General features: G+C 43.5%; 1 protein-coding gene and 1 pseudogene across 4 annotated transcripts in view; one reads left to right on the forward strand and one right to left on the reverse strand.

Moving 5' to 3' along the window:
• The window catches only part of SYN1 (synapsin I), a 277,136-nt gene that overhangs the window by 200,579 nt on the left and 51,135 nt on the right, over positions 1-25,422 (forward strand). For all 4 annotated transcript variants that reach the window (XM_073599890.1, XM_073599887.1, XM_073599888.1 and 1 more), the window contains exon 7: positions 7,456-7,598. In XM_073599890.1, the coding sequence (XP_073455991.1) occupies positions 7,456-7,598 (143 nt within the window). The remainder of the gene's footprint in view (positions 1-7,455; positions 7,599-25,422) is intronic.
• On the reverse strand, positions 19,894-20,026 carry LOC141109048 (U2 spliceosomal RNA; annotated as a pseudogene).

Genomic DNA, 25,422 nt, shown 5'->3' on the forward strand with positions numbered 1-25,422 from the left:
TGCAAATAAGAATGGGCAAAAATTTCACTCTCTAGATGTGCAAAGCTGGTACCCAAAAAGACTTGTAGCTGTAATTGCAGCGAAAGGGGGTTCTATAAAGTATTGACTCAGGGGGGCTAAATACAAATGCACACCACATTTTTCACATATTTATTTGTAAAAAAATTGAAAACCATTTATCATTTTCCTTCCACTTCACAATTATGTGCCACTTTGTGTTGGTCTATCACATACAATCCCAATAAAATACATTTACATTTTTGGTTGTAACATAACAAAATGTGGAAAATTTCAAGGGATATGAATACTTTTTCAATGCTCTGTATAATGTGTCTGAGCACTATTATTGATAAACACTGAGTCTGGCTTCTTTTTTGACAGCTGCTGCTAGCATTAGCTTCTGGAATATACAGCAATCCTGGCTTTGATTAATCACAGCCAGGAATTGCTGTGTACTGGGGGGTTCCTGGCAGCAGGGCAGAGAAACTGGACAAGACATGCGCAAATAACTGAACACACTTATTCCATAAGTAATGGACTGTCAGCTGAAGACATTTACCTTCCTCTACCCCCCACTGTGGGACTGACTACATGCCTGTTTTTTACCTTCCAAATGTGAGTTGTTAGGCTTTAGTGCTATTAAAAACTTGTTATACTTCTGCACCCAGAGGCGCCTCTCCCTTTGTTTTACTTACAGAGAAACTGGACGTGCTACATACGTTCTGTGTACAATGATGACTTTTTTTGGGGCACGTGTAGCACACCCAAAGTCTGAAACTGTCAGGACTGGGCTCAGCCCTTCCTTCTCTGAGCTGGCCTCTCAGCTGTCGGTTAATTGCCAGCTCCTATCTCTCCACAGTGACTCACATGTTGATGATATCCTGCTCGTCAGTCCTGCTTACTTAGGCTGTCCAGCCCAGATGATCTCTGCCTTCGCCTGGTCAAAATCACAGAGACTCTCCTGCGTTCCTGTTAAAGACTTGCTTGGCTGACATTCCTTCTGGCTCCAGATCCTGCTTGCTTTTCCACTACGCTGATTCCTGGCTTCCTGACTTTCTGGCTTGTCTGACTATGCGTTCCTGTTACCGAACTTTGGCTATGTTTTGACTATATTTGTTCTATTAATTTTATTAAACAAGTGTGATTTAACTGTACTTCTGTCTCGGTCTGATTCCTGGTTTCTGACAGTAGGCGAAGGCCATGAATTCAGAAGATGCAGTCAATCCACTTGTTGGTAATATTTTTTCCAGATTGGATGAGCAGGCTCACCGCATGGATCAGTTTGCCATGGCGTTACAAATGCTCCTGAGTCGGACGGCTCACCTGGAATCTCCCACTGTGGCTGCTCCGGTACAACCTGTGTTGCAGGCCGTCCCTGCTGCTACTCCAGTCTCTGTGCAGACACCCACCTCGAGTATTACCTCTATAAGAGGTATGTCTGGTTTTGCTCCGCTTCCTCAGTGATTTGGGGGCGATCCAGTCCAATGCAGAGGGTTTCTCAACCATGTTGAGATATACTTTGAGATGCTGCCCCAGGCTTTTCTTACGGACAGAAGCAAAGTAGGTTTTGTGATTTCTTTGCTTTCTGAGAGAGCTTTGGCCTGGGCGAACCTTCTATGGGAGACACAAAAACCCATTGTCCTGAGTTACCCAGGGTTTGTGGTTTCTTTTAAAAAGGTATTTGACGTTCCCGCATGCTCCGCTTTTTCTGCCAAGTGCCTCTTGTCCATCAGAGTACGAGAACTGTTGCCGATTACGCCATTGAATTCCGTACTCTGGCAGCAGTGGTTGCGTGGAACAATGAGGCCCTCATGGCTGCTTTTTCTCATGGTCTCTCATATACCATCAAAGATGAGATAGCAGCCCGAGATATACCCACTGAGCTGGAGAAGTTGATCACATTTGCCATCCTCATTGACTCCAGACTCGGAGAAAGATTGTCTTTTTAAGGAGTGCTTATGGAAGCCTCCTGTACATTTGTCTCCGAGCTTTGCAGTCCCACCCTTGACTCCCTCACCTCCCATGCCTCCTGGTACCGAGTCGGTCAGTGAAGGTGAACCCATGCACTTGGGCTTCACGCATCTCTCAGGAGGAGGGAGAGATTGTGCCTTTATTGTGGCCAGGCAGGTCACTTTTTGAAGTCTTGTCCTACCTGTCCAGGGAACGCCCGAACCTTGAGATCCTGTAGGGGACAGACCTTAGGTAGGATTGTTTTGTCCCCAGTTATCCAGAAGGATAAGCCCCTGGTTCCAGTTACCCTTTCTTGGGCTGAGTCGTCCGTCAGGATACAGGCTCTAATCGACTCTGGGGCTGCGGGCCTGTTCATTGATGCTGCGTTTGTATCAAAGCACTTGATTCTGCTGCAGCTGCATGCCACTCTGCTTGCCATTGAGGCTCTTGACGGGAGACCTCTACAGCCTGCCCATGTGACTCATGAGACTGCTCCATTGTCTATGGCTGTAGGGCTCTTCATCATGAGATAATTAAATTCCAAGTTATTTCCTCACCTAAATTTCCACTGGTTATTGGTTATCCTTGGTTACAGAGGCACAACCCCAATTTCGATTGGCTTTGTGCTGAGGTTCTCTCCTGGTCGCCACAATGCATTAAGACATGCTTTCAGAAGGTGGCTAAGGTCCTGTGCAACTCTTCACTCTTCTCCCTGCCGGAGGAGTACCGCGATTTTATCGATCTCTTTGACAAAGTTCAAGCCGGTAGTTTGCCTCCACACCGGTCGTATGTTTGCGCAATTGACCTTCAACCTGGTGCCACCCCCCCTCGTGGCCGGGTTTACACTTTGTCGGTCTCGGAGGATAGGGCCATGGAGGAGTATGTTGCAGACGCACTTTCTCGAGGTTTCATCCGCAAATCCTCGTCTCCTGCCAGTGCTGGTTTCTTCTTTGTGAAGAAGAAGAGTGGTGAACTGAGACCTTGTATTAATTATAGGGGTCTCAATTGTCTCACGATTAAGAATACTTATCCAATTCCATTGATTACGGAATTATTTGAGCGCCTCAAGGGAGCAACGGTTTTCATGAAGCTTGATTTGAGAGGGGCATACAATCTCATGAGGATTAAGGAGGGCGACAAATGGAAAACTGCGTTTAATACCAGAACAGGCCATTATGAATACCTTGTAATGCCATTTGACCTTTGCAACGCTCCCGCAGTTTTCCAGGAATTTATCAACGATTTCCTCTGAGATTTGTTGCAGCTATGTGTGATGGTTTATCTCGACGATATCCTCATAGTTTCCAAGTCCCTAGAGAGCCACCACACAAATGTCAGTCGTGTGTTTCGGAAGCTGAAAGAAAACAATCTCTGTTGTAAGTTGGAGAAGTAAGAGTTCCATCGTGAACAGGTTAAATTCCTGAGTTATGTAATTTCCACTGCTGGTTTTTTGATGGACCCAGAACGAATGAACTTTCAGCAGTCCTACAGTGGCCCTGACCTGTAGGTATATGTCCAATGCAAAGTTTTCTTGGCTTTGCCCATTATTATTGGAAGTTTATTCGTAACTTATCGTCCCTGGTCAAACCCCTGACTGATATGATCAGAAAGGACGGTAACCCACAGAGTTGGTCTCCGGGATCCGTTAAGGCCTTTGAGAGCCTCTGCTCCTGTGTTGGCACATCCTGATCCTACGTTACCCTTTATCCTTGAGGTTGATGCTTCGGTGACTGCAGTTGGCTCCCTTCTGTCTCAATGTCCTACCTCTGAGAGCACTATGCATCCGTGTGGCTACTTTTCCAAGAAATTGTCATCTGCGGAGTGCAATTACGAGATTGGGAACAGAGAGTTGTTAGCGATCATTTTAGCCCTTAAGGAATGGAGGCATCTTCTTGAAGGTACCACTGTACCGGTTTTCATTCTTACTGACCATAAGAATCTAACATTCTTGTCTGAGGCTAAACGCCTCTCTCCCAGAAGGGCGCGATGGGCTCATTTCAATTACATTGTCTCATTCTTACCCAGTACTAAGAATGTAAGGGCTGACGCTTTGTCGCAATTTTCCTCCACTTCCAAGATGGAATCGGTTCCAGTTCCTGTGATTCCTCCTGATCGTATTTTGGCTACGGTTCGCACCAGTCTCATTTCCCCTTTGGGTGACAAAATTCTTGCTGCTCAGGTCTAGGCTCCTCCTGAGAAACCATGTGACCGCTGCTTTGTCCCTGAGAATCTCCGTACTGCCGTGCTCCAGACTTACCATTCTCCCAAAGCTGCTGGCCACCCTGGGAAGAATAAACTCTTTTGGGCCATTTCTCAACAATTCTGGTGGCCTAGTCTACTTGCTGATGTAGCCGCCTTCGTAGCTGCTTGTTTGGTGTGTGCTCAGAGTAAGACTCCATGACACCTTCCAGTGGGTCTCCTACAACCCATACCCAATAGAGAGAGGCCTTGGACCCACCTGTCTATGGATTTCATTGTGGAGTTACCCAACTCCCAGGGCAACAAAGTTATCCTTATGGTGGTTGACCATCACAACTGGTCAGACCTATTACCTTGGGCGGAGTTTGCTACCAATAGTGCCTTGAATTCTGCTTCCAGATTGTCCCCATTTATGGCGAACTATGGTTTCCAACCTTCCATGTTTCCTGACTGAATTGTTCTGCAGAGCATTCCTGCGTTAGAGGAACATCTCTGTGGTCTTCGTACCACTTGGCCACAAGTCCAGGAGGCTTTGCGACATGCCAATGATAGGTACAGACTCCATGCTAACCGCAGACGCCTGCCTGCGCCTTCCTACCAGGTTGGGGACAGGGTCTGGCTCTCATCTTGCAACCTCCGACTCCGTGTTCCCTCTCTGAAGTTGGCACCTCGGTTTATTGGGCCTTTCCGTATTCTCCGCAGGATTAACCCAGTAGCTTACGCTTTAGACCTTCCTTCTAATATGTGTATCTCAAATGTATTTGTCTCCTTATTAAAACCTTTGGTCTGCAACCGCTTTACCACCTCGGTGCCACGTCCTCACCCTATACAGGTTGAAAACCATGAGGAGTATGAAGTACAGTCCATTGTTGACTCCCGTAGGTTCCGTGGAGGGCATACAGGTGCATTGGAAAGGGTACGGGCTCTTGGGTCTCATCCTTGGACATACATGTCCTCCTCTGTGATTTCCATAGACGTTTTCCCCTGAAGCCTGGTGGTCCTCCGAGGGGTTGGGTCGTTGAGGAGGGGGTGCTGTCAGGGCTGGGCTCAGCCCTTCCTTCTCTGAACTGGCTGCTCAGCTGTCAGTTAATTGCCAGCTCCTATTTCTCCACAGTGACTCACCTGTTGATGATATTCTGCTCGTCAGTCCTGCTTACTTAGGCCATCCAGCCCAGATGATCTCTGCATTCGCCTTGTCAACATCACAGAGACTCTTCTGCGTTCCTGTTAAAGACTTGCTTGACTGACGTTCCTTCTGGTTCCAGATCCTGCTTGCTGTTCCACTACGCTGATTCCTGGCTTCCTAACTTTCTGGCTTGTCTGACTACGATTACCGAACTTTGGCTATGTTTTGATTATGTTTGTTCTATTTACTTTTATTATTAAACAAGTGTGATTTAACTGCACTTCTGTCTCGGTCTGATTCATGGTTTCTGACAGAAACTAGATAAACAATATATGTTTATTAATATTTATAAGGTTTTACAGAATAACAGAAGAAAACAGTTCCATTGGCAGTCATTTGAAACTTATAGTTCATCAAATAAATACAATTGTTTAGGGCCTTGTTCACACCATACATGCAGAAAAACTGATGGAAAAAATTGCAGACTTCACTTACAGAGACACGAGTTTACATCAGTTTTCATGTGCGTTTAAGAGAGTTTTTATGCGTGTTGACATCTGTGTTTTTTTATGCGTGTCTTTTCTTATGCACAGATAGACATCACACCCTGTGTCATCACTTTTCCCTTCTGCCCTGTTCACACTACAATGTTGATGTGATATCAGTGTTGTGGTGTAAACAAGTTACATAGAAAACAATAGTTATCTTTGTGCCCTTTGTGCCCTTGCAGAATGCGTGCAGAAAAACTGCCGTCCCTGCACAAAAAGAAGTATACAATATGCTTTGTCAGTGATGGGACCAATGAAGCTAGTCACGTACAGGTGGACATAGGTTTACAACCAAAAATACATTTTCCAGAGTAGCTACCTCTAGGTCATCACCAAATTAAAGTATATCTAAAGGAAAAAACTTTTTTTTCGTTTTGGATAGAGTGGAGAGGGATTAAAATACCTGTCAGATTTTCCCATTAGGGAGACACGCCCTCTCTATTTGTCCTGTTTAACATTATTATCGAAAGTGAATGTAAAGGAAAATCCCAAATGTTGGGTTAACATGAGAACATTGAAAAAATGTGGTGATTACACGCTGTCAAAAAACAGCTGCTAGCACCGCAAATGACAATTGCAAGTAGTATAAGTGAGAAAGTAATGGTGCAGCGCTAATAACATTTGAAAATAAATCAAATGAAAATCTAGGTGATCTAAAATTAATTTTTATTCATTTTTTTTAATTAATTTTAGATCACCTAGATTTTCATTTGATTTATTTTCAAATGTTATTAGCGCTGCACCATTACTTTTTCACTTAACATGAGAACATTAAGACCCTCGTTCACACTGGGGCGGTTTGCAGGCGTTATTGCGCTAAAAATAGCGCCTGCAAACCGACCCAAAACAGCCGCTGCTGTTTGTTCAGTGTGAAAGCCCTCGGGCTTTCACACTGAAGCGGTGCGCTGATAGGAGAAGAAAAAATCTCCTGCCAGCCGCATCTTTGGAGCGGTGAAGGAGCGGTGTATTCACCGCTCCTTCACCGCTCCTGCCCATTGAAATCAATGGGACAGCGTGGCTATACCGCGGCAATACCGCGGCTATAACCACGCTATACGAGCGGTTTTAACCCTTTTATAAATAGCGCTGTTTTACCGCCGACGCCCCCTACCGCCCCAGTGTGAAAGCAGCCTAATAGAGGGGAAATCTTCCAATGGAAATCCTAGTTCTGGTAACTTTGGAAGGATTTCCTCTCACTTTCTGTTTTGGCTATGGGATAAGAAGTGAAATCTCCCCAATGGGACAGCTGACAAAAAAAAATGAGGGGGTTACACTATAGGAAGATAGGGAAAGGAGAAGCTAGAGGGGAAAGGAAGACAGATAGAAGGGATAAGGAAAGAGAGGGTGGCAGTTTGTGACCTTGTACTCTTTCAGGACATTAGCAGTCCGGTATAATTGCATGCCCAGGCACTGTGTAGGGGTACTCACCGGACAGAACAGCATGATGACAAAGGCTAAATTGAGCTCAGAGAGATGCGTTAATAGGTCTTTTAGGTCAGCAGCATTTGAAAGTTAGGGCTGTCATAAAACAGCGGCAGTGCAGACTTTTGACATCTCAGCCCCAGTTAACCACACAAATCTCAGTCTTTCAAGGCCATAACATCTTCTCCTCTTCCCTCTTCCCTTCTCTAGGTGAAGGTAGACAACCAGTATGACTTCCAGGACATCGCCAGTGTGGTCGCCCTAACAAAAACCTATGCTACATCTGAGCCATTCATTGACGCCAAGTATGATATCCGTATTCAAAAAATAGGGAACAACTACAAGGCCTATATGTAAGTCATCTCCATTTGTAACAAACCTCTACTTCTTTGCACTAGAGCAGCATTTTATCCACCTGTTACATTGTAGCAGGTAATGAGCTTACATCATGAAAATGTCTGAAATAATCACTGATTGTAATTACCCCACAGCAACAAACCTTTTTTTCTCCCCCCCCAAACACTATTTACACAGCTGGGATGCATATACATGATTTTTTTTTACCTGCCAATGATTTTTAATTTATGTCTGTCCAGTCCTGAGATTTACACTGCTCTACCAGAAAGCAGAGCCAGACTTAATTTTTTTCTTCTGCAGTGAAAAGAGAAGTGAGGTATTCTCAAAAAATAAACAAACATTTATACTTACCCCTGTCGCCTCTACGCCAAGAATTGGGTAATCAAACACCGCTGATTGCTCAGTTCTCGGTCTTCAGTGAGCAGAGAGCTGTAACACTGTTAGTCACCGGCTCTCTGCTCTGCCCCTCCAGTGCTCACTGGAATGTCAGGCTATGGAAGTGGTGGGAGTAGCTGGCTCAGGCTGAGCCAGCTGCCGATCTTGCATCTGGGTGGATCCCACCATTATTGTCAGGATCCCTGCAGAGCCTGGACTGACTCTGTAACATCAGCTTTTAGCCTGCTCTCAGCTGAACCTGGGTCACAGAATTGCAGGACTAAGTGCACTCCTGTGACCCACAGGAGAAGTATGGCCAAAGAGCTTCGGCCATACTTTTCACTTAAAGTGATATTAAACTCAAAAACAAAAATGTTGTCGTTTTCAATCCTTTAGGCTTTCTTCCTTTATTTTAACCTGGTGATCTGGGCATCGCGACTGTTATTTTTCAACTTCCTTTAACAGACAAAGCTGTCCAGCAAAAGTGTCAGTTACAGTGTTGAGACAAACCATTGAGCATTGACAGGGGTGCTTACAATGATCAGCTTTTATGCATTTATATAAAACATTTTTTCTGAAATGGAAAAAAATCAAAAATAAACTGTTACTGTCACTGCTTAGGCTACAATCACACAGATGCACACCAACAATCAGGGGCAGCCGTCAATGGGAATTAGTAGTCTCTCACCGGCAAGTCTAAACACTGCATCCATACAATGTGTGTGAACAGCAGCGGCTGTCAGGTTTGTACTCTGTACAATTCAATGGCTGGTGGCACTGCTGCTGTTCACATGTAAACATGAGTGGTTACATGTGAATAGAGCCTACAACTGACCTTGGACGCAGACAGTGTGTGTCCAGGGATGGCATTTCTGTGGATGTTTCTGGCTGCACACAAACTGGCCGCATCTAATTAACCAGTTTGTATGCAGCCATAGCACAGAGTGCAGGTGTGTTCAGTGGTGGCATTTATCTGACCTTTATTGTAGAACACCATCTGCCCTCTATTACCCGTGTGAATGCAGCCTTAAAAAGTTTGGGCAGGAGTTTGACTTTAATTTGTTAGTCAAGTTCATCTAAATCTTCTAGTGCATATAACACTACCCTTTCCGCAGATTGACAATGCTGCTGTCCAAAGGTGTCACCATTGCACCTCCATCTAAAGTGAAGACACCCTAAGATAGGAAATTGGCCAGATCACCAGAAACAAATTCAAGAAAAAAATGTAATGCAGCCAACATATTTAGGGCTCATTTACACTTGCTTCGGCTTCAACACACATTAACGGCTAGTTTACACTTGCTTCAAAACAAGGCTTCGGACAGGCTTTGTTAAAGCTCTCTGAACGCCAGTCAAAGCCTTTCACTAAATAAATTGGTTAGCTTACAGTCCTATTTACACAGGCTTTTGCTTTGCTTCAAAAATTATACCCCATGTAGCTTTAGTGATGCTTCAAAGCGTCTGCAAAGCCTCCATAGAACTCTATGGCAAAGCTCGCTTGAAGCCCCACTGAATCCCCACCCTAGCCTCATCAAAGCCCCACGTAGCCTCACCAAAGCCTCATTGAAGCACCAAGCAGGTGTAAACAGGACTGTAAGCTAACCATTTTATTTAGTGGCAGGGGCTTTGACTAGCGTTCATGGAGCTTTAAGGGCTCATTTACACTTGCTTCAACTTCAACACACATGAACAGTTAGTTTACACTTGCTTCAAAACAAGGCTTCGGACAGGCTTTGATAAAGCTCTCTGAACGGTGTCACTAAATAAAATGGTTAGCTTACAGTCCTGTTTACACCTGCTTTTGCATTGCTTTGCTTCGGCTTCGCTTCAAAAATTATACCCCATGTAGCTTCAGTGGTGCTTCAAAGCCTCCATAGAAGTCTATGGCAAAGCTCGCTCGAAGCCCCACCAAAGCCTCATCGAAGCATCAAGCAAAAGCAGGTGTAAACAGGACTGTAAGCTAACCATTTTATTTAGTGACAGGAGATTTGACTGGCGTTCAGAGAGCTTTAACAAAGTGTGTCAGAAGCCTTGTCTTGAAGCAAGTGGAAACTAGCCCTAAAGGTCTAGTAAGCTGCAATATTTCAAATCTTTGTTTTGTGGTTTAGTACTGTTTTAAGATGATAAACTGGTCATCCAACCCCAACTTGTGTTTGGACAGGACAGTTCAGTAGAGTTACTTAGCCAGACTTAATTTTGCATTGAAATGACTGATTTCACAAAATATAATTGAAATGATCCTATTTTGCTAAATTTTCTCTTCTGTTTTGGTCAGTGAAGAAGCAGCAGCAGACAAATTAGCCCTCTGCTCCCTCATCCTTTCAGCACATTTTATTTTAGCACATGTGCACTGCAGTTTACCTGATTGGCTGCTCGTGCTGCTTCTCCATTTTTTTTTTTTCTTGTTCAAGTATTTTATTGAAAACAAAAAAACATAGTACAGTTTAAAGTTGCAAACAAAGTGTAAATATACACTGTACAACGCAGGTTAAATTACCGTCCAGCCAAAAGTATGTACTTAATTAATATAAACTGAAGAACAAAACACATAAGTAGATCACTGATGCAAATGTCACAATAGTAACGGCAATCTGGCTGCTTCTCCATTTCACAGTCTGTGTCAGTGGCGGCTGGTGCTCAATAATTTGGGGGGGCAAGCCAAAGCCTCCCCCTCCGGCAGGAGATGCAGAGGTGAGGGGGGCGTGAAGGCAGGGAACACCAGCAACACCTATAACCCCACCCCTGGCGGGAGACAGACGGTCGGGAAAGCGGAAGACCTCCTTACTATAGGAGGCAGATGAAGAGTGCTGCCCGGGATGACACTCCGATTTTGCCTCCTCCTCCCTCCCCTGTCCGAGGCGGGGAGTGCTGGATGTGACTGAGTCGCTGCGGGTGAGCCATCCATGGAGACCTCACTCTGTGGCCTTTGCTTCTCCTCCTGGCCAAACAGGAAGTGTGTCCTGAGACTCCCTGGCCAATCGGGTCTCAGGAGCCGCTTCCTGATTGGCCAGATGGAGAATCAGGAAGACAATAGCGAATATTAATTCGCTATTGTCACAACTGGGTGGGCGCAGTGCTCTGTGCCCTGAGCCCTCCCATTTTTTAAGCCAATTAGAGCCTCAGGCTCTAATCATGTACTTTAAAAAAAAAAAAAAAACATTGAAATCTGTGTCTGGCACCCTGCATGTAGATTAGGGGGCCGGACGCATGGAAAGGCTGGTGACAACCATGCACCCCCTACAGACAGGCCTCCACTGGTCTGTGTCCTACTGTAAATGGGGTAATAGGTTACTGATATGAAGTCACATTTCATGGACCCAGAGCAGAATGACAAGGATACAGGTCTTGTATCACCTTCTCTTACCGACTTCCCTTTGCAGCATCTTGAATAACATGGAGCCTTGGTTGGGGATCTGACCCATCCGAAACCAGCATTTTGAGTGGTGGTCCCCTCCTCAACACACATTTGTTATCTAGGGACAACATGAGTAATCGGGCCAAAACAGAAATACAGATCAAGAAAGTCAGCAGCCATTATCTGCACACATGCATACCCAGTCTGTGAGTTCTAGTAGAGTCAGAAGCCAGAGGCTCAGCAATACAGCCAGGCAGCTGGCATTTTCAGGAGGATAAAAATGAATGATTGTACCATGGCTGCAGCCTTTGAAGGACCTCTGTGAGAATCAGTGTGCAGACCTTGGCCAGCCCAGGCTGTTTATTTCTTATACTGCTGAGTTTTCATGCCACGCTTTAAATAGATCTCGCTGTTTACCTTTTACTAAAAATAGCCCTTCTTGTTGGTCTTGCTCTGTGTCTCATTTTCTCTGTGTATGGTACAGTTCTCAGTCTCCCCCCCCCCCGTCTGCCACTCGTGTTTTTCTGGTTCCTGAATGGTATAATATCAGCCACACCCTTCTGGGATGAGTTCACAAAGTTTTGGGAACACCTTGATAGTTCTACCCACCCTACCAATGAATATTCAAATCTCAAGAACAACCCTTGTGTCCTGTTTAGCAGGTTTTTTAATGTACCTGATTTATTATTTTCATTATTTTTATTTATATCTACATTGTCCTCCAAAATTCCATTGCTGTTTCAGTGATCCTGCAACCTTCTCATTGTTTTTGAGGTCCAGATCACCCAGACACAAAGGAATATCAAAATCTGCCACCCCATTATGCTTCATCCTCCTATGCACATTATTGGTTTAAAGTGGAACTTCACCCTCCCAATCAACATTGACTATTTGTAATCCTCATGCTGCTAACATTATTAAATGGATAGGAAAGTATATAATATTTACTTGTTTTAAGCCTTTTTTTTTGCATTTCTTTTTACAGTTACTTTCTGGCTTTTTTCTTAAGCAAATTAAGTCATACATCCCAGGAGTCTTCAGAAGGGGTTTTCTCAGCTAAGTACACTCTCCTGCTTGAATGCTTGAGTTAAGGGCAAATGGATTCCAGAAAGTAAATGCTACATGAATCATCTGCCCTTAGGGCCCTTTCACACTGGGCTAATAATACTAATAATAGCGCCTGCAAACCGACCTGAAAGTGCCGCTGCTTTGATTCCAGTGTGAAAGCCCCGAGAGCTTTCACACTGGAGCGGTGCGCTGGCAGGACGGGAAAAAAAGTCCTGCTAGCAGCATCTTCGGAGCGGTGAAGGAGCGGAGTGTATACCGCTCCTTCACCGCTCCTGCCCATTGAAATCAATGGGACAGCGCGGCTATACCGCCGGCAAAGCGCCGCGGTGGTTTTTAACCCTTTCTCGGACGCTAGCGGGGTTAAAACGCTAGCGGCCGAATACCGACGGTAAAGCGCCGCTTTACCGCCGGCGCCGCCCCCGCCCCAGCCCCAGTGTGAAAGGGCCCTTACTCAAGTTGGCCACAGCCAGAAATGCTAGGGGGTTGTTTTTTTAAGTGAATTGTCAACAAAATAAAGCATAGAGACATGGATGGGTGGAGATGTTTGCTTTGAATATTAAAAATGAATTAAATAGTGTTTTTTTGTGGTGCTCAGATGCAGTGGCATCTAGGTCTGTGTCATAAAAAAGACAATAGGAAATACTGCATCTCACTCATCCAGTATGAATGGGCTGCACTCCTTACTTTTAGCCACTGGATGGTGCTGTTTACAGTGGGGACAATAATTATTTGATCCCCTGCATATTTTGTAAGTTTACCCACTTACAAAGAAACGAAGAGTCTATAATTGTTACCATAGGTGTGTTTTAAATGATAGAGACCGAAAAACAACCAAAAATCCAGAAAAAAACACATGATACAAATGTTATAAATTGAGTTGCAGTTCAGTGAGTAAAATAAGTATTTGATTCCCAAGCAAAATATGACTTGTTGGCAAGCACAGAGGTAAGAAGTTTCTTGTAGTTGGTGACCAGGTTTGCACACATCTCAGGAGGGATTTTGGTCCACTTTTCTTTACAGATCTTCTCTAAATCCTTAAGGTTTCTTGGCTGTCACTCGAAATTTCAGCTCCCTCCATACATTTTCTATAGGATTACGGTTTAGAGACTGACTATGACCACTTCATGACCTTATTGTGCTTCTTCTTGAGCCACTCCTTTATTGCTTTGGTGGTATGTTTTGGGTCATTGTCATGCTGGAAGACCCATCCACGATCCATCTTTAGTGTTCTGACTGAGGGAAGAAGGTTGTCATCCAAGTTTTTACAATACATGGTCCCGTCCATTGCCCCATCAATGCAGCAAAGTTGGCATGTACCTTTAGCAAAGAAACAGCCACAAAGTGTAATGTTTCCACTCTGTGCTTGACTGTATGGATGGTGTTCTTAGGGTCATAGTCAGCATTTTTCTTCCTCCAAACACGACGAGTCGAGTTAATGCCAAAGAGCCTAATTTTGGTCTCATCTGACCACAGCACTTTCTCCCAATCCTTCTCTGAATCATTTAGATGTTCATTGGCAAACTTCAGACGGCCTGTACATGTGACTTCTTGAAGAGGGGGATCTTGCGGGCGATGCAGGATTTTCAAACCATGGCGGCAAATGGTTCATTTGGTGTCTGTGGTCCCAACTGCCTTGAGATCATCACAAGCTCCTCCCATGTAGTTCTCGGCTGATCCCTCACTTTTCTCATGATCATCCTTACCCCATGAGGAGTAATCTTGCATGGAGGTCCAGACCGAGGGCGATTGATGGTTATTTTGTATTTCTTCCATTTGTGAATAATCACTCCAACAGTTGTCTCCTTCTCACCTTGATGATGGTCTTGTAGCCCATTCCAGCCTTGTGAAGGTCTACAATCTTGTCCCTGATGTCTTTTGACAGCTCTTTGGTCTTGGAAGAAAAAGTTTTAACCCTACGCTTACCCAACAACTCAGCAGCTCACACAACAAATAAGGATTTTGCCTAAAGTTATAAGTGTACAAACAAGTGTAGCGCTAGAGATTTTACAAGCTTATGATATAACTTATATATAAGAATATGAAAGGAAATATGAAAGGAAAAGTCTATGTCAGTCCACAGTGTGCAAAAATACAGTCTCTGGTGCTCTTCAGATGTCCCTTCAGATACAGAAGACTGTTGTTAATCCAAAGGGTATACAGAATTCCTTAATCACCACGTGGATAACGCATGCAAAAAAATTTAGGTGTGATGGACCCTCCACACAGAGAGAGTGAAGGCTTACCAGAGGAATTGAACTCATAAGAACATACGTTCAATGAGTCATTCTAGCTTGTATCCCCAACAGGCAATAAAAGGAAGGACCTCCCAACTGGATGGCAGCAAAAACTCCAAACGTATCCAGAGCCGTGAGGGAACTTTCTTTAAAATGGATGGCAAACCTTCCCGTGGATCATCTCAAAGGAATAGCCCATATGAAATAAAGAAGGGGGGCCACATAGCATAATACCGTTTGGTGAAACGAATTTATTAAAATAAGTAAACAACTTACATTTCTGTAGTAAAAAAAAGCGCTTCAAGTAAAATGGCAGGCAGTGGAGTCTCCCAACGCGTTTCGTCTTATAAGACTTCATCTAGCTCTTTGGTCTTGCCCATGATAGTGAGGTTTGAATGGAAAAAAGATTATGTGGACAGGTGTCTTTAATACACATAACGAGTTGTCGTTAGGAGCACCTTCTTAAATTGACAGGACTAATATGTGCACATAATGTAGCCAGTCTGTGGGAGCCAGAATTTTTTTTTTGGTTGGTAGGGGATCAAATACTTATTTTACTCACTGAACTGCAACTCAATTTATAACATTTGTATTATGTGTTTTTTCTGGATTTTTGGTTGATTTTCTGTCTGTATCATTTAAAACACAACTATGATAACAATTATAGAGCCTTCATTTCTTTGTAAGTGGCCAAACTTACAAAATCTGCAAGGGATCAAATAATTATTTTCCCCACTGTATATAGCTAGTGCATAATCTAAAGAATCTAAATAAATACCAAGATAAGTCTTTGTGACAGGGATGCTGAGGGTGCCATAACTTTCAGAACTTCTGTCCTCTCCTTGACTTTGTTGTGGCACAATGCATTGCTCATTTGACCATTGATAATTGTGTTTTTTGGGGTTTTCATGCATATGTATATTCCATTTTTGTTTTAGCAGACAGTTCTTCTTGTAAAGGGTCAGTTTACTGATAATGGATTTTCTGGTTGTGGAGAGATGCCAGCAATTTGCTTTACCAAATGGCTGTTTCTGTATCTTGGAGTTGCCAGCATTAAGGGTTTAATCAGTTCCTAGCTCTCTCCAGCGGACTCAGCCATTATCGGGGCTTTCTGTCTCATTGGTGGAATATCAGACTGTTGAATCACTCCAGAAAGCAGAAGAGTAAATGGGCTTGCGTCCAGCTATTGCAATATTTTTCTTTTTTTTTTAAATTACAACAAAAAATGCTGCAATTCCAATCTTTACATTCTCAACAGTTTTTAAGCCCAGATTCACATTGCTGCGGGAAAAAATTGTGTGAGTTCAGCTGAACTCCCACAATTTCAAACCGGCAATGCAGTCCGACTTCGGGGGCGATTTGAAAGACATCTGTGTGGGTTCATTAACAGATGTCTATTCAAATCACCCCCGAAGTCACCAAAAGTAGTACAGGAAATACTTTTGGGAATCAGTGCGGCACCGCAAAGTCGGCATCGCACCGATTCAGACAATTCCGGCAATAGCCACCGATTTGAAATGCGATTTGACAAATCGCATACCAAATCGGCCCAATGTGCTTCCTGTGATGTGTTATGAGGATAAATACTGCAGTTTTGGTTACTGAAGCCCCCCCCGATTCCCTCGTGAAGACTGAGGAGAAGAATAAATTCAATACCTTCGTCATCTCCCCGTCTTTTGTAACCAGATGTCCTTCCTCATTCTTTATGGGGCCAATATGGTCTGTCCTCCCTTTTTTAAGGTTTACATACTTAAAGAATTTCTTGGGATTTTTTTTGCTCTCCTCCGCTATGTGTCTTTCATATTCTATCTTAGCTGTCCTTATTGCACCCTTACATTTCTTGTTGCATTCTTTTATATGCAATTTTACATTGGAGTTAAGCTCTTTTAAATGTATTACCCATGGGATGCATTGGCTAATGCCCTTATTTAATATGCTCTTAAAGCGAACCCATATCTCCTCCGTGTTCTTTGTTCCTAAGATTTTATCCAAATTTGTGCCTTCTAGCAAGGTTTGTAGTTTCAGGGAAGTTGGCTCTTTTGAAATTCAGTATCTTTGTATTCTCCTTATGTTTCCTATTTGTGTGATTTATACTGAAGCCAATTGACCTGTGATCGCTGTTTCCTAAATTGCCCCATATTTCCACATCCGTGATCAGGTCTGTATTGTTGGTAATCAGTAGATCCAGTAATGCTTTATTTCTAGTTGGTGCGTCTACCATCTGACCCATAAATTGTTCTGCAAGACATTTAGGAACTGGCGAGCCTTCGATGAATGCGTGGTTCCCTTCGCCCAGTTATGATAACACTTCCCATCCTTGCTGCCAATCCAAATTGTGATAGGAGATCTGTCTCCCCTTCCTCCCTCAGGTTAGGGGGCCTATAGCATACTCCCAGTATTATTTTCCCCTTAGCTTCATCCCTTTGGAGCTCTACCCATAAGGATTCCACCTCCTCCCTAGCTCCCTTAGTGATGTCATCTCTCACATTCACTTGTACATTATTCTTGATATATAGGCATACCTCTCCCCCTTTTTTACCCTCTCTATCCTTGCGATAAAGGGTATACCATTGAATGTTTGCCAGCCAATCATAAGAGCTGTTGAACCAGGTCTCTGAAATTCCCACAAAATCCAAATCCTCCTTGTACAACAGTATCTCTAATTCACCCATCTTGTCAGCCAGGCTCCTGGCATTGGTGAACATGCCACGTAGTTTAGACCGGTAGCATATTATCCTCCTATTGGGTGTTCCAAGATTGCAACTAGGACTTGCTACTATACTTACCTTATACTTACGAGACACGAGGAACGCTTGTAGCAGCTCTGAGTACAGTTGTAAGGATGCATCAACCCTCTGCTACTGATTAACCCCAATTTGTATTCCTCATATGTATGAAGAGCATCGGTCTCTGACATTTACATCCCCTGCAAAAGTTCTTTAGACAAACACCCACAACTTCCATTTGTCCTCTGAGTATTTCCCTCCAATGGTTTCCAGGCGTTTCCTCTTTATCAACAAATTTGTTTTTAAATTGTCTATCGTATGCCCCCTGCAGTCATAGATACAGTGCAGCCTGATCTGCCTCCAGCTGGGGTGTTCCCTGCCGGGCCTTCCCCCGGTGTCAGGTTTTCAGATCCTCATTATTGCAACAAGCCCATATAATTCCCTGAGGAAGCCAATGTCTTGGCGAAACATGTAGGAACTGAGCTTCTGCTTTGAAGGCCGTCTCCACCTGGCCTACTCCACTGCATTTGTTTTTGTACAATTTATATGTTAACTGCATCCAAGATTTTATCTACCTATATCTTCTTTGTATGTGTTGAAATTTGTTAAATAAAGTATTTTTGCAATTTTACCTCTAATATCCAACCTCTATATTTTCTTTTGGCAACGCTATAATCCCCCTTTCCTTCCCTCTATTATTCTGTGCAGGCCAGTCAACCTTGCTTTGTTCACTGGACCAAATCAATTGGTGGAGGGGGGATTATGGTGTGGGGTTATTTTATAAGAGTGAGGCTTGGCCCCTTAGTCCCAGTGAAGGGAACTCTTAAGGCGTCAGCATACCAAGACATTTTACTCCCAACATGCTTCCAACTTTGTGGGAACAGTTTGGGGATGGTCCCTTCCTGTTCCAACCTGTCTGCACACCATGCACAAAGCAAGGTCCATAAAGGCCTGGATAAGCAAGATTGGGGTGGAGGAAGTTGACAGGCCTGCACTGAGTCCTGACCTCAACCCAATAGAACACCTTTGGGATTAATTAGAGTGGAGACTGCCAGCCAGGCCTTCTCGTCCACATCAGTGCCTGGCCTCACTAATGCGCTTCTGGAATAATGGTCAAACTTTCCCATAGACAATCTCCTAAACCTTGCGGACAGCCTTCCCAGAAGAGTTGAAGCTAATATACTCAATATTGAACCCTACGGACTAAGACTGGGATACCATCAAATTTCATGTGCATCTAAAGACAGACGTCTCAATACTTTTGACATTATAGTGTATGTAAATACAGCTCATAAGAGTCACACAAAACAACTCTGTCACAAGTTCAAATTGATGACAGCGTTTTGTGAAATAACATTGCATAGTAACATTAGTTATTGTGTAGTAATCGTTCATGATATGCTCACGTGAATTTATTGCACAACTGTTTGCTTTTTTGTTTTAAAACTGGATAGGAGGCAGAGGAGGGTCAGGACTGTAGCGAGAAATCCATGTCTGTCACCTACTAATGACCTTGTTTCAAAATAGTGATAGCATATCATTTGAATATAATCCATTTCCATGAGTCACCCACATGTGTAGTTCTCAGTTGTGACATCATCTAGAAAAGGAAAAAGAGATTGCCGGGATTTTATATGTGGCAACGACTATATAGTACAAGTGTCTCCATCCCTATTATTTGTAAAGGAAGGGGAAATGGGGAAAAAGAGGGGGGGAAATGGGACTTTAGATGAAACACATCATTGGGGTAGAATGAATCAATCAATAATAGTTAATACAATATTTATTAGTACAGATGGACATAGTGCAAGGAAATATAATATTAACTCAAAAAGTAACATACAGAATTATATTAAACATGCTTAGTAATAAACATAATATAAAAAATGATTGCATAATATAACATTATTCCACATGATTCATGATAGAATAGCAGTACAGGTATACACGAATGTGTACAAACATGATTGGTAATATATAAATGATTCATGATTCAAACAAGTAAAAACCCATGGTTTTCTTTTCTGATTCTTTCTCTTTTCAAAATTTGGTATCTCACCCTTACCTAGAAGATGTAAAGGAAGGGGAAATGATTGCATAATATAACATTATTCCACAGGATTCATGATAGAATAGCAGTATACCCTGTCAGGAAAATTCTATGCTTCTTCTTATAAGCAAATAATTTCTTTGCGCTTAAAACACAAAAAACAGCTCTCTCATATAATGCCGGGAAAGCGCGCTTTGTATGTCTCTCAGTAACACAAACAGATGCTGGTATCACATTGAGCTCAGCGGAATCCTGCCTTGAATGCTTTTTAGTCCTTTATTTATACTGTCAACATGAATAAACAAAGGAAGGTGGGAGAAAGGGGAGCCAGCGTTCTCTCCCGAATAACTGTCCGGAGCTAGATCCGCCCCAATCCAGGCCAGAAGGCCAGGGTCCCGACCCTCCGGTTCAGACCCCGTGGTTCTCCATCCACATCAGAAGGCTTCCCTTTCGGCTACGAACCGTCCAGGTCACCTTTACTCCAGCAGGTTTTGCATAGCAACCGCCATTCCATCTCTATCTCGCCATAGATCAGGGACGGAAGCAAGCGCCACCTCCTGGAAACTGATAAGAACAGATACTACACTTGATCTTAGCCAAAAGGCCGAGAAGCGATAACCCGATAGTGTCATAATAACTGGAAATCTGTATTGTTATTGTTGCTAAGCAGATTACCAGGATAGTCCGCCTAAAATAATATATTTTAGGTTTTGGTATAAACTTGGCTTTTTACGTTATCATGATTTTTATACTGGATCTTGATGTCAACTTTTTTTTTTTTACCAAGTTGTCATCTCTAACCACTTGTCACGGCCATTTCTTTATCAGTGTATGTGAGTAGATTTTACTCCTGATCCATGCACTCTGTAGGCTTACCCACTCCTGACCCCTGTGATTTGCATATTATACACTCCTGACCCCTGCAAGTTACCAAATCCTGACTCCTGCACTCTGTGGGTTACCAACTCCTGATCCCTTTACTCTGTGGGTTACCAGCTCCGGACCCCTTTACTCTGTGGGTTACCAGCTCCTGACCCCTGCATCTCTAGGTTACCAACTCCTGACCCCTGCATCTCTGGGTTACCAACTCCTGACCCCTTTACTCTGTGGGTTACCAACTCCTGACCCCTGCACTGTGTGGGTTACCAACTCCTGACCCCTGCACTCTGTGGGTTACCAGCTCCTGACCCCCGCACTCTGTGGGTTACCAACTCCTGACCACCGCACTCTGTGGGTTACCAACTCCTGACCCCCGCACTCTGTGGGTTACCAACTCCTGACCCCCGCACTCTGTGTGTTACCAACTCCTGACCCCCGCACTCTGTGGGTTACCAACTCCTGACCCCCGCACTCTGTATGTTACCAACTCCTGACCCCCGCACTCTGTATGTTACCAACTCCTGACCCCTGAACTCTGTGGGTTACCAACTCCTGACCCCCGCACTCTGTGGGTTACCAACTCCTGACCCCCGCACTCTGTGGGTTACCAACTCCTGACCCCCGCACTCTGTGTGTTACCAACTCCTGACCCCCGCACTCTGTGGGTTACCAACTCCTGACCCCCGCACTCTGTATGTTACCAACTCCTGACCCCCGCACTCTGTATGTTACCAACTCCTGACCCCTGAACTCTGTGGGTTACCAACTCCTGACCCCCGCACTCTGTGGGTTACCAGCTCCTGATCCCTGCACTGCACTCACAGCTGCAGTAGTGTAAAAATGAAGATCCACTGACTGTATGTGGAAAGGAGGTGGAGCAGGTGCCAATGCAAAGATAATCACCCTAGACACCGGCAATATGTGTATTGGGAAGCAGGGATTTGCTGCGTTTGTGAAGCTTAACAGCTGTGTGTGGAAATCCTTGCTGCCAGCCTGCAGGTGCACCACCTAGGTGAGCAGAGGGCTGAGGTTACACCAAGACTGTAGAAAGTGACAAAATAAAAGCCGTTATCTCATCAGAGAACAGGTAATCTATAGAGGAGGAAAAAAGCTTTATAAATAAGAACTGAGTTACACAAGTTTATAGTTTGTCATCCCCTCTTGTCCAAGCAAGAGTTATTAGAGATGCAAGGGACAGTTAGAGCCTCACCTATACGCTGTGTACAGTTAAGCAGTAGGTGATTATGCAGCATAACGCCCTATATTTAGCACAGTTAAAACCACGCCCACTTTTTCTGTGGCACGAGCGCACTGGATTTTCTTCAATCTCTGCATTAAGGTAAAAAACCTTTCAATAGCAGCTTCCCCCAGCTCATCGTCAAAATTTTTTTTCACTAATTCAATTCAAAAAGTAAAACTCATATTATATACTGTAGATTAATTGCACAGAGTGATATATTTCAAGCATTTCTTTCTTATAATTTTGATGATTATGGCTTGTAGCTAGTGAAAACCCAAAATTCAGTATCTCAGAAAATTGGATAGCATAAGACCAATTAAAAAAAAGGATTTTTAATACAGAAATGTTGGCTTACTAAAAAGTATGTCCTTGTACAGTATAGTATGCACTCAATACTTGGTCGGGGCTCCTTCTGCATGAATTACAGCATCAATGTGGCGTGGCATGGAGGCAATCAGCCTGTGGCTCTGCTGAGGAGTTTTGGAGAAAAAAGAAATGCTTGAAATGTATCACACACTGCTTGTAATGAATCTATATAATATTTGAGTTTCACTTTTTGAATTTAATTACTGAAAAAAATAGCATTTTGATGATATTCAAATTTTTTGAGATGCACCTGTATACTTACTTACCCGAGTCTTCTCTTGATACAGCATTGTCCCATCTTCTCCCCTCTTCCTGTATTCAAAGGAGGCTCTGATGGCAGCCATTGCTCCTGCTTCTGTCAAATCCTATGAGGAAGGGATGGGGACGAGCCGTACTGTGTGTCTATGGATGCACACAGCCTGGCTCCAGACTGTACCCACATGAGTGCCCCCATAACAAACTGCTTGCTATGGGGGCACTCGGAGAAGAGGAAGAACGCAGAGTGCCGGTGGGGGCCCCAGAAGAGGAGGTAAGGGGCCGTTCTGTGCAAAACCATTTCACAAAGCAGGTAAGTATAACATCTTTTTTATTTTAGGAAAACAAATTAAGGTTTACAACCACTTTAACTCTCTAAATGCTACATCTGCAGGACAGCTTGTTCTTTTGGAAACACAACAGACTTACTGACCAGATCACTAGGTGAAAATAAAAGAAAAAAAGCCTAAAAAAAAAAAACGAATGTAGCCACCACATCTACGGATTGGTATGCTTGGTATAGCACACACTATCAGTTTTTTTTCCCGTTCAACCCAGTGATCTGAACAAAAACAGGTGCTTGGAAGGAACTTGTTGTACTAATAATCTGATGTTAGTACAGCAATCTGCCCGGTGAACTATTGTGTTCTGATAGGGGGACTGCCCCCCTCCACAGAACACACCAGTGCTCACAACCATTGGCTGCCAGTGCTGATTAGATGCTGGTTTTCCAGCATGCCCGTTTGGCCAGGTTCTGTTGGAGAGACTGGTGTACACACGGGCCGACAGCCGATTTCTGTTGAACCAGCTGATATTTGGCCCTTGTACACCAGGCATAACATGTTGTGCACCAAAGAAACATATTATATTGAAGAAAGAAAGACAAACATTTTTACATAAAACAGCAGTTGCCTGCATATATGAATAAACATTTAAATGTTTTAATAAGTCTATATTGAATGATCTGTAGCATTTACTTTATATTTTGCTGATACTGGTTGTTTGATGCAAAGGAGGTCCATTTCTAATCCTGTATGGGGATAGTTCCATACTTAGGTGAATACTGACCTGTTCTGAGGTCCACCCTTCTGGTAAGCCTCTACTTCAGATTTATTGGTGGTGGATGATCTGGCACCCAAATGAGTCTCACTTCTTATGTTGGAATTCAAAGCAATTAACTGGTGGAGTTTACTTAAATGGGACATTGAATTTAATTTAAAACACAGTGGTGGAAGTAGTATATAAATTCTTTCCCACAGAGTCTCTTCACAAGAGCTGCAATTTATTCATATTTGTTTTATATACCTTAGATTGTAAGCTCCTTGAGGGTAGGGACTGATGTGAATGTACAATGTATATGTAAAGCGCTGCGTAAATTGACGGCGCTATATAAGTACCTGAAATAAATAAATAAAAATATATAATATACAAGGTTTGTTAAAGTGCCAAAAAAATCACAATACTGGGTGAAGAATACAGTCAAACCTTATCTGAGATCATTTGGGTCTTAAAAACACATGATGCTTGCAGACATTTCCACACTGAAGATATCATTGTTTATTAACAGACTCCAGTTATAAAGCTGAAAAATACTACTGTACGGGGAATCCAATTAGTCTTTTACAGACTCCATTCCTTCGACTCACTCAAATATTACACTAGCCTAAGGAAACACTCAGTTGCTCCATATATTTACAGTCTGCAATCTAGTTGCTATTAGAGAAAAGTCTGTATTTGTCATGCAGAAAAAAATGAATGCAGTATCGTCTCATTAATTATAATTGTAGAATGGGTGGAAACCCCAGTTCGAGGTCATTAGGTTTAAGTTCTGCTTGTGTTGAAATAGTTGACATGGTTGTAAATTGCCACCAGAGGGCAGTGTGCCAGGCAGTGCTGTATCACTTTCGTTAGACCACATAACATGGCAGCTCATGAAACTTTCCGGGTTAAAACTACCGCACACAAGTGACGAATCATAACTCATAAGCAGCTGTGCTGAGTGACAAAACAAAGGTGTCAAATATTCAGGATACTTGGACCAAGGTGGAAAAAAAAATCTAGGTAAATGAAGCAATTATTCAAATATGATTATTTTATTTATTACAGGTACTTATACAGAGATTTACATATACAGTATCTCACAAAAGTGAGTACACCCCTCACATTTTTGTAAATATTTTATTATAGCTTTTGATGTGACAACACTAAAGAAATTACACTTTGCTACAATGTAAAGTAGTGAGTGTACAGCTTGCAACAGTGTAAATTTGCTGTCCCCTCAAAATAACTCAACACACAGCCATTAATGTCTAAACCGCTGGCAAACAAAAGTGAGTACACCCCTAAGTGAAAATGTCCAAATTGGGAAAGTGTCAATATTTTGTGCGGCCACCATTATTTTCCAGCACTGCCTTACCTTCTTGGGCATGGAGTTCACCAGAGCTTCACAGGTTGCCACTGGAGTCTTCTTCCACTCCTCCATGATATCACGCAGCTGGTGGATGTTAGAGACCTTGCACTCCTCCACCTTCCATTTGAGGTTTCCCCACAGATGCTAAATAGGGTTTAGGTCCAGAGACATGCTTGGCCAGTCCATCACCTTTACCCTCAGCTTCTTTAGCAAGGCAGTAGTTGTTTTGGAGGTGTGTTTGGGGTTGTTATGTTGGAATACTGCCCTGTGGCCCAGTCTCAGAAGGGAGGGGATCATGCTCTGCTTCAGTATGTCACAGTACATGTTGGCATTCATTGTACCCTCAATGAACTGTAGCTCCCCAGTGCCGGCAGCACTCATGCAGCCTCAGACCATGACACTCCCACCACCATGCTTGACTGTAGGCAAAACACACTTGTCTTTGTGCTCCTCACCTGGTTGCCACCACACACACTTGACACCATCAGACCACAGAACATGGTTCCAGTAATCCATGTCCTTAGTCTGCTTGTCTTCAGCAAACTGTTTGCAGGCTATCTTGTGCATCATCTTTAAAGAGGCTTCCTTCTGGGACAACAGTCATGCAGCCCAATTTGATGCAGTGTGTGGCGTATGGTCTGAGCACTGACAGGCTGACCCACCCCTTCAACCTCTGCAGCGATGCTGGCAGCACTCATACAGTCTATTTCCCAAAGACAACCTCTGGATATGATGCTGAGCATGTGCACTCAACCTCTTTGGTCGACCATGGCGAGGCCTGTTCTGAGTGGAACCTGGCCTGTTAAACGCTGTATGGTCTTGGCTGCCGTGCTGCAGCTCAGTTTCAGGATCTTGGCAATCT

Source organism: Aquarana catesbeiana, linkage group LG09, assembly GCF_042186555.1.
Source record: "Aquarana catesbeiana isolate 2022-GZ linkage group LG09, ASM4218655v1, whole genome shotgun sequence".
NCBI lineage: Eukaryota > Metazoa > Chordata > Amphibia > Anura > Ranidae > Aquarana > Aquarana catesbeiana.